At 40.7% G+C, this 13,026-nt stretch overlaps 1 protein-coding gene across 2 annotated transcripts in view; it reads left to right on the top strand.

Annotated features, from left to right (window-relative positions):
- Window positions 1-10,991, top strand: part of LOC141802201 (connector enhancer of kinase suppressor of ras 3-like) — a 39,793-nt gene extending 28,802 nt beyond the window's left edge. The window contains exons 5-13 of one of the 2 annotated variants that reach the window (XM_074685701.1): window positions 2,301-2,342; window positions 5,424-5,543; window positions 5,882-5,941; window positions 6,062-6,130; window positions 6,596-6,745; window positions 7,626-7,756; window positions 7,851-8,029; window positions 8,127-8,210; window positions 8,566-10,991. In XM_074685701.1, the coding sequence (XP_074541802.1) occupies window positions 2,301-2,342; window positions 5,424-5,543; window positions 5,882-5,941; window positions 6,062-6,130; window positions 6,596-6,745; window positions 7,626-7,756; window positions 7,851-8,029; window positions 8,127-8,210; window positions 8,566-8,855 (1,125 nt within the window). In that variant the 3' untranslated portion in view covers window positions 8,856-10,991. Of the gene's footprint in view, window positions 1-2,300; window positions 2,343-5,423; window positions 5,544-5,881; window positions 5,942-6,061; window positions 6,131-6,595; window positions 6,746-7,625; window positions 7,757-7,847; window positions 8,030-8,126; window positions 8,211-8,565 lie in introns of both variants that reach the window. The other variant, XM_074685700.1, reaches the window with a different exon arrangement.
- The last annotated feature ends 2,035 nt before the right edge of the window (window positions 10,992-13,026 follow it).

The raw sequence follows: 13,026 nt of genomic DNA, 5'->3' as shown, positions 1-13,026 counted from the left end.
TCTTTTATACTTTGATTTTATCAGATTTCATCTTCATTGTTTATGCACTTAGCTCCAAAATGATGCAGAGACTCTTCTGTAACTTACTCTGCAGGATTCGGAAGTTCTCTGATCATGCTTTGCTACTTGTTCCTTGCACCAGACTTAAGAAATAAAGAGAACTGCACTTCTTGAGTTGCCGCTCTATTACTTCTAAGGAACTGAAAGCTGTGGACTCTGTGTTTTTTTAAAAAGCAGCTGACTCTAACAGAAGTCCGACCCTCAGGTTTTAGGACCCCCAGCAGAATGAGACTATGCACAGTTCCATGTTTTTCCAGCGTGTCGTCTCTACATGCATGTGCAGAGTTGAAGGCGTCGCCCGTTGTGCTGTCATGCAATCATCCTGTCAGCCTGTTTTCAGGGAGCTGTTATTTCACCGACCACAGCAGGAATCCTCTCAGTGTCTCAGGGAGGCGTTCGCTGTCCCTCCCTCTGGTTTCACTCTCCTGTAGGCTGTCATTTCTCAAATATTTGCTTTCCCGCTGATTCCTCCTCACCACACACCACACTCAGAGAGAAAAGGAAGCTGTCTCGTACGATAGGACGGGGTTAGAGTTACTGTCTGTTTTTAAAACAGCACGGTTTGTTTCTGGACTTCTTTATATAGACGGTGATGACAGATATGCTTTTAAATTGTCTCTGAATCCAGACAAAGCCTTCATCCTACATCTCCTTATTTAACATAAAGCCAAACCATATCTGATTAACTCTTTAGTTTCCTTTTCCTGCTGGAATTCTGAAGTGTCTCTGTTTGTCTGACTCATCAGCATGTAAACGAAGAGGTGTGAGGATTCCTGAGCTGCTGGACAAGCTCACACACTGAGCAGAGTTGTGTTTTACTCAGCCCGCTTTTATGGACTCACACACAAAACTCACTAAACAAGTTCTTTTTTTGTCTTGTTTAACATTTTAGTATTTCGAAATGCACACCGGAGGCTCAGATGAAAACACATTGATATTCTTTACATACCAGCTCCATCTGAAGTCGCCGTTATAAAGATCAGCTCCATCTTTCCATTCACTTCTTCTACCCAAGAGGATTAGAGCCACTGAAAAATATCATATTTCTTATTACTATTTAATTTTGAGAAAAAAGTCAAAATTCTAAGAAAAGAGTCAGAATTCTGAATTTTTCTCAAAAAAAATAAATAAATAAATAAATTAAAAAAATTGTGGAACTTTTTTTTTCAGTGGCCCTTGTCATCTTCCCCACGTCTTCAGCTTTGTTTGTTTTTTTGGAAAATTTATTTAGAATTTTGGATCAAATGAAAGAGGAATTCCACCATTTTAAACGTGTCATAGTTTTCCTAACAGTTCATTTTTTTTGTCTGATAAACTTAGTGCTAGTTCTTGCCACTGCTGCCATAAATGTCCTCAAAAATCTTTGTTTTGATGAGAAAAATTTAGGTTGCTTCAAAGATTTGTCCTTTGCACTTGAGCTCTTGCAATGTGTTTCGCAGGTTTCATGTTAACTCTTTTATCAGCTTTTTGCAGGCAAACATCATCCTGATATATGTCCACTACTCTTTTAGGATTATAATATCTATAATTCAGTGGATGCAGCATTGTGTCTGATAGTCTGCAGAGTCAGAGACAAGTTCTTCGGGTCAGTTTCATTTGTTGCTGAATTGCTCTCGGCTGTTTCAAAATCTTTGCACCTTTGCACCTCCTTCCATTGAAGAGGCAGTAACCAGGACAGCAGAGCCATCACATAAGGGAGACAGCTTCGCCACTGTTTAGAAAAGTAACTTTGAGGCCCAGTGGTTGGATTGCACACCTCATAAGGCGAGCCCTCAGACAGGCAGCCTGGGTCCAAACCCAATCTGTGGCACCCCACTCTCAGCCTGTTTCTCGCTCTATGCACTGTCCTGTCCTCTCTGATGATTCAAGGCAGAAAAGGGCCCAAAATAACCCAGTTGCAACTGTTTTATAATTAAACTTACTGATTTCAAACTGTGTTAAAGAAAACTTTCAACCTTGAATGTAAAAATCAGTTAGACCCATGTCACATACTTTACTGAGTCATTTTACCTTTATTTCTTCATCTATTTGAATTCTTCCTCAAGATATCCCAACAGGCTCTTCCTTCTCCTCTCATTTCCCCAAGAGAGCTCATTTTTTGTTCTGTATCCAGCTGAAACTTTTGGTGGTGAACAGCAGAGACTTTATTTCATGAGCTGAATTCATCCTGTGTCCTGATAAACTCAGAGATGTTTGCAGATTTCTTCAGTTGTCAGACTTTGTGTCTCTTGTAATTTCAGGACTGTACTGTTTATGAGATCGAGGAGAAGATTCTGGAAGTGGTGAGTTCTGTTTCTTCTTTACTCTGGGCCTTAAGACACACACACACACACACACACACACACACACACACACACACACAGACAGTGAACAACATGGGACACTTAGAACAAGACAGGAAAGGGAAGTGTGTGTGTGTGTGTGTGTGTGTGTGTGTGTGTGTGTGTGTGTGTGTGTGTGTGTGTGTGTGTGTGTGTGTGTGTGTTTGTGTGTGTGTGTGTGTGTGTGTGTGTGTGAATCCTGAGGTTTGTTTATTCAGCTCAGTCAGGACCGTCCTCTTCCTGTCTCTGATAACACTTCCTGTTGGCGGCTCTGTTGTTCCCAGAAACCTGAATCAGCTGATGTTAGATCACTTTCTGTCCTCATGTCAGCTCCTAATGAAGACCTCTGGCTGCAAAAATCAACAGTACAAACTTGATATCAGGAAAAAATATCCCAAACTTTCCTGCAGACATCGCAAGATGAGCAGAAACGTCTCACAGAGTCCTCAGCGAGTCCTAAAAAATTGTCCACTGGGGGCTTCGGTGTTGGTTTTCACTGTTTTTTACTTCTGAAGGCTTTAAAACACAGCCATTAGAATATTATTTGATTTTTGGTTGAAAGAGGTGTTAAAGGAAGGCGTGCATACATATATTTTTATACATCAGTTGAAATCAACTCATTGTATTTGGTTGAGGATAAAAATCATCACTTTGAGGCCAAAACAAACAAAACAAAACAAGAACATAACGGTTCATCTACTTTCTTTTTCTCTACTCTCGTGAAAATGGTTAAGTAAGGAAAGGTGGAGCATACAGCCTGTTCTTTCCTTTTTTCAGAGGACAAACAGACATCATGTGATGAGCTCTGTGAAGGTAATATTCTCTTCAAGCGTCTATCTCTCTTCTCCTCTCCTGATCCTGACTAGCAGCTCCTCTGTCAGTGATCTGAGCGGCAGCCCATCTGCAGACACCTCCCCATGTTTCTCTGACAGACTGAGGATCAGTTTATTTGTCCAGGTGACAAAGAGTCCTGCAGAGAGAGATAAAGAAGCCAGAGAGTCTGCGAACAACAACACACCAGCTCAGGGATGTTTAAAGCTTTAAAGTAGTTTGTGTGTCAAAGGTTGTGTCGTCATGTGACTCAGGCGATGAAAATCGTCCACATTTTAAAGTAATCAAAGGAAATGCAGAGTAATCTCTCCTGAGCAGCATGTTTCTCTTGTTTACTTGCAATTTCCTCCCTGCTGACCTCAGATCCCCTGCTAGGCTCCTGGGTTTGGTTTAATGGTGCCAGCTTCTGCAGGAGTCTGCTGTTTGTCTTCAACCAAACAGCTCCTGTCTGCAGCATGCATGAGCTTTTATCACACACTGCTTAAATATTTTTGAGTCAGTCTGTGCTCTGAATGATGAAAAGAGTTTACAGTCATTTAAGAAAAGAGGAAACACAACCAAATGTGTTTTAAACATGTGACTGAAAGCAGAAATGAGGCTGAAGTTGGGTGTATTTAAAGCACAGGAATCGATTAGTTTCTTTAAATACACCCAGCACAGCTAACAGGAAGTGATCCTGTCTGCACAAGTTTCATAACACAAACTGATGTGGACACAAACAGATAATGTCAGCAAGACAACTTATAACATACGTCTGGATATTCAAAACCACTTTTGCACAAGTTATGCAAGGGTTTCCACTAATTTAGACCTCTGCATGTCACTCAATCAACCTTTATTTAAAAGGCACTTCTCGTACCAATCAAAACACAAAGTGCTTTACGCTGATTAAAAAAGAATACAATGACAATATAATTATGATATAAGAAAGAGAAGAAGAAGTAAAATGCACACAAATAAAAATGCATTAAAGCAGAAAAAATAGAATTGAATAGAATTGAATAGAATGTACTTTATTGATCCACAAAGGGACATTCAGAGTCACAGCAGCAATACAAGAAAATATATAGTGCAAAACATTCAAGAATATATAGATAGAATAATATAAGTGCCAACTTGAAAAAAATGTTCATCGACAACGACAGCTTGGCTGTAACTCTCCCGTCAGCCTCCGCCTCCACAGGGTCCAGGACTGAGCTGGACTTCTTCACCAGTCTGTTCAGCCTTGCTCTCCTGTATTCTGTCCACCTAAAACAAATGAAATCCTTCCAACGTGATGTTGTGTCCAGTTCTAGCTCCGTTAGCCATGTCTGTGACTAACATGATGCTACTCTGCCCTCTGGTATTCCCTCTGGTGCTGGATTAACATGGTTAGCTTGTCCATCTAAATGAAGACAGATCTTACATTCCCCATAACATAGATGGAAGGACAGGTCGACATAGTCTCTTCTTAGCTCACACTGCAGCACCAGCACGTCGTCCTCACCTCTTTTTCCTCAGCTCACAGAGAACACCAGCCCCAGCACTGGTTAGCGTTGATATGCTACAGGCTGCTAAAAGCTGAAAACTCTTGTGTAAACAATGCAACCATGTTAACATGTAGGATATCTACAAAATAGTAGCCAGAATACAGTGGAATGCTCCATTTGATATGAAGCTCCTCTGAACCCTGACAGCACCTTAAAGAATTGTAGATTTTTAGGTTTTAGATCTCTCCGTTTCTTGATATCATGTATTTCATGTTTTAGATTTGCTTTTTTAATAAGACAGTTCACAGCATTTCATGGCAATCACAAATATTGAAGTGCGACAAGCAAGAGGAGATGGGAAAGTGAAAGTTCCTAGAAATGTGATCAACAAGGCGACTCACATTAAGCACAGAAAAAGCTCTTTAACGTGTGATCCAAAGGTGGATTCATCTAAACTGATAAACATTTGTTTGTATTTGTTTGTACCTGTTTGTGTTGAGCTTAAAAAAATCATCACATCCAAATAAATCAGCCAGTCAGGGCTGGGCTGTACATGTCTGTTCAGCTCACACCTGTGGATACTTTAGATGTTTTTATGAAGATGTTTTTCCCTGCGTCAGTTAAAAAAAGAGACAACAATCAATCAAAAACTGGTCCATCCTTTAGTGTCCTCTCCTCCCAGTGTTTGTGGTTTGAATTCATAAGGAGCTGACCTTGGTCTCATTTTTTCTTCTGGTCTTAGTCCCGGGCTCTGAACGGCATCTGCGAGAAGACTGTGCAGGCGACCTCGGACCCCTCAAAGAGTGAGATGTCCTGTCTGGAGGAGGTACACATTGTCAACGTGAGGCCTGGGGAGGGACTGGTGAGTTCATCTTCAAAAAGAGGAAGCAGAAAATAAATACAGAGCAGACATCATCCCTCTGACTGTATCATGAACATATCTGTCCAATAACTGCCAAGTCCTGTAAAAAGAAAAACCACTGCTCAGCTCCACTTCCCCCTGGGAAACACTAACAGATCGTTTACGGCTGCACCGTGGACCACAGTCAGCACCCAAGTCCTAAACAGGAACAGATGTAGGCCCTGAAAGAAAAACCTCAGAAATCAAAACCTCTGAAACCTAAAAACTCAACAAGAGAGATGATAGAGAAGAATCACATGTTCCCAAACACTGAGGGCTAACTGTGTTCAATGTTCCAGGGGATCTACATCAAGTCCACCTACGACGGGCTGCACGTCATCACGGGGACGACAGAGAACGTGAGTCTGAAGTTAAAAAAACTACTCTTTGACACCTTTGATTCCTCAGACTGATTCAGTGAAATCATATTTTCTGCTCAGTGTGAGTGATGTATGTCTCATTCTGACTCTGCCCCTCAGTCAGCTGCTGATAAAACTCAGAGGATTCACGCTGGAGACGAAGTGGTTCAGGTCAACAAGCAGACAGTGGTAAGTCCAGAGTCCACTCTAAAGAGGAAATGTTGTAAATTCAGACCCCAAAGATGATGACTTGTGAATAAAAGAGTTCAAAGTCAGTCTAAAATGAGCTCACACAGCTAAACCTAGGACTGCAGGTTGACAGATCAGTTAGCAGAGTGTAGCTAATGTCAACAGAGCTAGTTCAAGCAGATGGTATTTGTCTGCTATAACTGTTTACATCCAGGTAGTAGAGCTTCAGAACACTGTGACAGCAGAACTACAGCTACAGCTAGTGGAGGGAGGCTAAATTACAGCTCACATACAAGATATGAGCAACATTTCAGTTTGATGTGCGGTGTATTTCTTGATATGGTTGTTTGATATTTGCTCCAAAGCTGCTGTTAATATCATGTATACAGAGATACTAAAAAATGATCCCTCCTGCGCTCTGTGGTGTTAATGACAGTTCCTCTTTCTGCTCTGTTATTGGTCCAGGTGGGCTGGCAGTTGAAGCACCTGGTGGAGAAGCTGAGGGCAGAGTCTGGGGGCGTGGTCCTGGTGTTGAAAAAGAGGTCATCTGGACTTACCAGCGGCTTTGCGCCAGCTCCACTGAAGAATTTACGCTGGAGACCACCGAGTGTCCAGGTGAGATCCTCAGACACCTGTCAGGGTTAAAGCTTGAACCCTGCTGAAGAGCCAATGAGCAGGAGAGGATAATCCAACAAGCTGTAGGTTTACTGATGTCAGTGATAAGCTCTGAAATTAAACAGGAAGATTTTAAAACAATGAATCTATGCTGAGATGCTCTGATTTGCTCTGATTGAAAGAAACTTTAGTAAAAGTTTCAGCCTGTTAGACATCAGCCGAGGACTAGTTTGACCTGCTGTAGGAAGAGGAGGATACTTGTGAAGCGTAGTGAAACAATGAGATCAGTTAAAGAAGGGCAGAGGGGTTTTCTGCTCTCTGAGAAAATCCCTGCAGAGGTGTGACTGAGTGGTCTCACTGCCCCTCCTTTGGGTAAATAAAGCCCCCCTCCCTGTCCCTGCTGCTGTCTCCGTCCATCAGTCATCGTCTCCTCACTGAAGCGTCTCTATTTGGGAGTAACTCAAGAGAAAACAGAGCGGCTGCTCGCTCTGCTGCTCCTCTGAGGTGTGTGTGGGAACAATGCATCCCTTCTTACTTCTCCTGGAAAAAACGGCAGGAAACAGTGTCAGTATCAGGCCGGTTGATGTCAGACATCTCTGGAAGGTGACTCACTCGTTACCCAACAAAAGGATAATTATGATTTCAGCGTATCACTGTCAGCGCTAACAGAGCTCCAGGATATGTGCTGAGGGGAGATAGGAGTCTGAAGTGTCCCTGAAGGTCCGAACAGAGCTTTCAGGTCTTAATCAGATCTGAAATCAGTTTAAGGTTGTCACAGTAATGTCAACCCAAACACAGAAACACTGCGGAGTAGGTTTGATGAAGTAAATCCAAAGCTTCATTGTCAGTCATACAAAATCTCTCCTCTCGTCCCATACAGACCCCTCAGGGAGCTCCAGCTCTCTTCAAATCTCCTCAGCCAGACTCCTCAGACTCTCCTGTGAAGAGAGGGAAGACCACCATCCTAGACCTATACGTCCCTCCTCCGCCCGCTGCTCCTTACAAACCTCTGTGAGTATCTTAGGGAGCTTAACCCATCACTCTCCTGCTGTATTTCTTCCTCCTCACTCACATGTCCCTCCTCCTCCTGTGCTCCTCTCAGCAGAGACGCCAACACAAACGTGTCTCCAGGAGTCAAAATGAGGCCCAAGTCTCCAAACTCGTGTATGGACGCCGAGGCGCGAAGACGTTCCAGTTTTATTGACAAGAAGACAACCGTCAGTCCCTCACACGAAGCGAACAAACCAGCCCCTGTGTTGCTCCGACAGCGCTCGTCTGCACGCAGTGAGCACACACACTCACACAAACATTCACACATACAGCATGCAGATCGCTACATTGGTTTGTGTTTTCATATTTAATACGTGTTTCATCTGTACAGGTAAACCTCGACCGGTCTCCATGCCTGTGGAGATTTCTGGCGTCCCTGATTTGTCCTCCAAAGTCAGATCGAAGGGAAGGAAAGGTAAGCACCACCTGTTGGTCTCAAACGTGTGCTGAATCATAGCGTTATCAGTCACAGCCACCTGTCTGCCTCATTAACCGCTGCAGACTAACTGAAGGAAGGAGTGCCGCGTGCTTTGAATGTTTTACTTGTAGATTATTAACCCTGAGAGCTGCTGCTGCATCCACACAGCTGATTCAGAGAGATCTCAAATGCTTTACCTTCAGGACAGAAAACAGTGCATATTGGTGTGTTTGTCGACCTATTCATAGTTTAACTGAAGACATGTTAAGCAGAAATTTCTTTATTTGATAAAAGTACCTTAATGAAGTCACAAATTTGAGAGCACACTGCTTTGTTTCTGTCCCCTCTACAGGCCACAGCGCTCTGCACAGGTACCTGAGTAACGAGGGGATCAGCACCATCACCGAGGAGCCTTGCTACCCTCTGCCGTACCGAGGTCACCCATCCATACGAGGCGTTGACCACATTAGAGGCAGCCAGTGCTTCATCAATGCCGACTTGCACAACAGTGCCACCATCCCATACCAGGAAGCAGCATCTAAGAAGTCCTCGTCCTCCACGTCAACGTCCACAGCTGTCAGCAAACAGTCCACCTCCCTGCTTGGAGGGTTTCTGGCTCGTCTCCGGCTGCTCAGCCACTGACCAAAGCTGGATGTGGATTAAACCTCTGCTGTGGATCCATCTGGAGGAGTTCCTCTCTGTAAACCTCAGGAACCCTGCAGGATGAAGGTTTCTGTATGTCTGACCTGAGTTTGTCAAAAACTGGAAGACAACAGAGCACGAAAACCAACATTTGGATGGAGTCAGAGAGTGGACAGAGGAAAACTTCCAAAGAAGGAAGAAAGAATAAAATCCCTGAAAACCTTCTTTTTTCCTGTAATCACCCTCCTGAGTCAGGATTTTTATGTCAGGTATCAACATGAACTTTAAACCAGTCTCTCCATCATTTAAGCCCAGCTTAATAATTAAAAATACTACATGAAAGATTTTACTCTGCTGAATCATAGCTTGGTTTTTATGCTCTCAGACCCCTGTACGATTCTTTACTGAAATGAAACATGATGTTTTTATGGATCATAAACATGTTTTTTTAGAGGCATGAAGAGAGCGGATCACACACAGGATCAAGTATGTGTAACATTCAGGCTTAATTACAGAACAAAACGTGGAACCAGGATTTCAACTCTCATGTGTGAAAATGTTTGATGGTTGAACACCGGAAAAACATTTAAGTTAAAATAGGACCAAGTGATTTCCAAACATGAAGTTGAATTTGGTTTAAAACATCCAAAGAACATTGAACCCTCAGCTCATGCACAGAAACCGACTTTTATTTATATGTGCTTTTAACTATTTTAACCTTTATCTTACAAAAAACTTAGTCAAACACCAAAAACGTTTGACAGAACTGTCTGGAAATGAAGCTGGTTTTTATTTTCAGTTGATGTTGCTCCATAAATTTATCCATAGATAAAGAGAGAGGGGTTGGGGACCAAGAAGCAGAATTAAAAACAATCCCAAAAACTCCTGACATCAGTGAATTTATCGGTAAAGTTTGTTTCTGTTTAAAGAAAGCATAGTGTTTATAAATCACAGCTGCTGTAGTTACTCTACTCTTCGTGATCTCAGGAGCTGATAATGCCTCACATAAAGAGACATTTTATTAAAGTTTGTGCACAAATATTTGTAATTTTGTTTTATTAAGATAGTTTTTATTCATGCAAACCAAATTGTATTTCTCTTTGCTGAAAAAAGTTTGTTTCCAGAGTTTTTTAAGATCACAGGAAAATAAAGAAAGAGGACACAGAAGAGCTTGACACGGTTACTCAAGATTTCTAACAACTTTTATGACAACAGAATATTTTAACACACAAATAACCTAAGAAAATTTTAACTGAAGTTATCAAACAGGACTTTAAAAAACACAGGCAGAAATGAAAAAGCTGGAAATCAAACCAAGGTCTTCCTTTGAACCATCAGTCTATGGAGTTTGTGTTAAATCCTCAAGTGCCGTCTGTCCGTCAGATGTTATCTGCAGCAGTTTTCTGAACATTTCAGGTTAAACATACTGATCTTAGTATTTCGGCTCCTCTTGAAGGTTCTGAAGAACTCCTGAAGGTTTTAGGTTTCTTCAACTGACTGGAGGAGTTCCTCAGGGCAATGTTCTAGATCCTCTGAGGTATAAGATCTGAAGATACTCACAGATCATCTTTTGTAAAAAGTGTTTCTGATTTCCTTTAGGTGCCTTTATACTAACAAAGATGGAACTTTATAGAGACTAACCGAGTGTAACTAACACTGTAAACATCTCAGAGATAACCTCCTTTTTTTCTGTCCTGGAACAGATTTTATAAAGAAGTCACTGAAATAAACACGTTTCTCTTTATTTTTTAAATGTTTGTTTTCTGAAGTTTATATTTTTATTTTGAATGAGACCACACAACTTTTAACCTATTCATTCTTTTACTGAAAAACAGTTAAATTTATAAAACTGTTACCTGGTCAACTTTTAATGGAGGACATTTGCAAGAATTGTATGTGTACTACCAGTTTAGGACACAGTGGGCATTGTTGTGCTGAGGTTACACATGCTATAGGTTTCGCAGGATATCTGATCTCTGGCTGTTCCTCTTTGTAAAGGTCTCATTTTTTAATGCATCATATTTGGATATATTTTGTACTTCAGCAGGTCTCACTCATCCTGTGTATATCTGCATCACAGCTCTGCAGTAAGATGTCTCTGTGATGCAGTGCAACTTGTACAAATATAAAATAATAAAGTGCAATTTATTTTAAGGTCTCAGTGTTTGTTTGTTTTTTTGTTTGTTTGTTTTGTTTTGTTTTTGTGTCACAAAGTGATTTTAAAGGGATGTTTTTTGGATTATAACACAGCTGGCTGTGGATCAGTGGGTCTGTGGTTTGATTCCGAATCTATCCCGGTTTAAAAACGGCAACACCTTTCCAACCTTATCACTTAGTTTGCTCTGATATGAGATTAAGATCAGGAGTTCAGATAATAAAGGTTTATAAACGGTGCCAAAACTCTGTCCTCTGTTGCTTCTTCAAGCTGTCCAACTTTACAAAGAGAAGGTCTAAAAAGCCCAGAATAGTCAAGCTAGTGGCGACATCTAGTGGAGCAAATGTGTATATTTGACATCACCCAAAACGGGTCTTTACACTTGAACTTTAAAACTTATAGAAGTCTGTCTGCAGGATTGGTATAAATTATTACTAATATCATCTTCAAAGTTTAAAAATATGGATCTCCAATCAAAGACGTTGTTTCTATTTACTCGCTGTCTTTTTGTCAGTAAGGAAAATTGTAGAAGTACCATATGTCTGACGGCACCTGAACGCAGCATTCAAAAAAACCCGTTGTGGGTGGGGTTTCCTGCTCTGCCTCTTGGTCCATTGGTTTAATGCTAATAAAAAAAAAAAAAAAAACTATTTATCAGGAAGATGAAGAAAATATGTACCTGAAATGACCCATCATTACCTGTTAATATGTAAAGAAACATAAATTTATATTGTTCTACAAATTAATAACTCGATAATCAAATAGGAAATATTCATCTGTTTCAGTTCTTTTATTGGATCAAATGATCGTTTTTACCTTTAACCTTTTAACTCTGTCAAAATTATGAAAGTCATGCGAGATGTTTTTTTTCTGGACAATCTGTGTGCAACAGGATTCCTGTAAGAGTAGGAATAACTGAGGGAGCAGACAGTTAGTGTTTACACTGAGCCGCCTGCAGCTCTAAGCAGGACAATAGACACAGATAAAGGAACAATATGTGTTATTATACACACAGAGAACAAGGAAGAGGCCTGCTGGAGTTACTCATAGGCTTGGACAGGGTAGGAAAAAATATTACTGGGGAAACTAAAGATGGAAGAAACTAACCTTTTTTTTTTTTTTTTAAACAAGTTTTATAATGCTATACTATAGTTGTGTATTTTTTCTGGGAAAACTCAGTGCCACACTGAAGTGCTTTTATTTTTTTGTTTTTTTATTTAAAAGTTTTGATTACATGTTAGGCAACTTTGTAATTCTACCGCGTATAAGGGAAAAACGAATAAAAGACAATTCAGTTCAAGCTGCCCTGCAATGATCAAAATGATTAAAATATGATACAAACAATGAAATAGAAAAATATCTACATTAAACCATATAAAAATGACTAAAATGAATGAACAAATAAAATATATATACGTTAACGCCGTCAAAATAAGTTGAGTCCACTGAATTGCTTTTCGGGTAATGGAGTATTTCCACCAGGAGATGGCGCTATAAAACTGTATGACAAACGCCATTGGCTGAACTGAAGCAACAATCGTCTGCGATAAAAAGATATTTCACTCTGAGAAAAATAAAAGAACGCCTCACCCTATTATCCTACGGGATCATGTAATGTAGTCATGTGTTCTTGTTTTGTAATTTTATTTCTTCTGTAAATTTGGGCCAGCCTCAGTCAGAGATTATCCAATTTAAATCTGTAAATTATTATGTGCGCCCCCCCCCCCCCCCCACACACACACACATAACTTAGAGATCTTCTTAATAATGGAATATTTGATATTTTATTCAAGAAACAATTATTTTGCCTTCGAAACAACTCATTATGATATGATTGCAGATTTGCGTACTGATTAATAGTGTAGTTGACGACTTGACTTCCTTTATCTAGATTTTTGTGACTCAACCTAAAGATAGCGTGTTTTTCCATCGGAGTGAGACCTCCTCATGTCCCTGCCCTCCCCGGTATGTGAGCGGAGGTTAGTCTCTGTGCTCGTCTCTCTCTTTAATCAGATC

This window comes from Halichoeres trimaculatus, unplaced genomic scaffold (genome assembly GCF_033239565.1).
Source record: "Halichoeres trimaculatus isolate MK-OKI-2021-1 unplaced genomic scaffold, fHalTri1.1 fHalTri1_scaffold_13, whole genome shotgun sequence".
NCBI classification, from domain to species: domain Eukaryota; kingdom Metazoa; phylum Chordata; class Actinopteri; order Labriformes; family Labridae; genus Halichoeres; species Halichoeres trimaculatus.
Note: the sequence above shows the minus strand (reverse complement) of the source record. Positions and strands in the feature narration are given on the sequence as shown.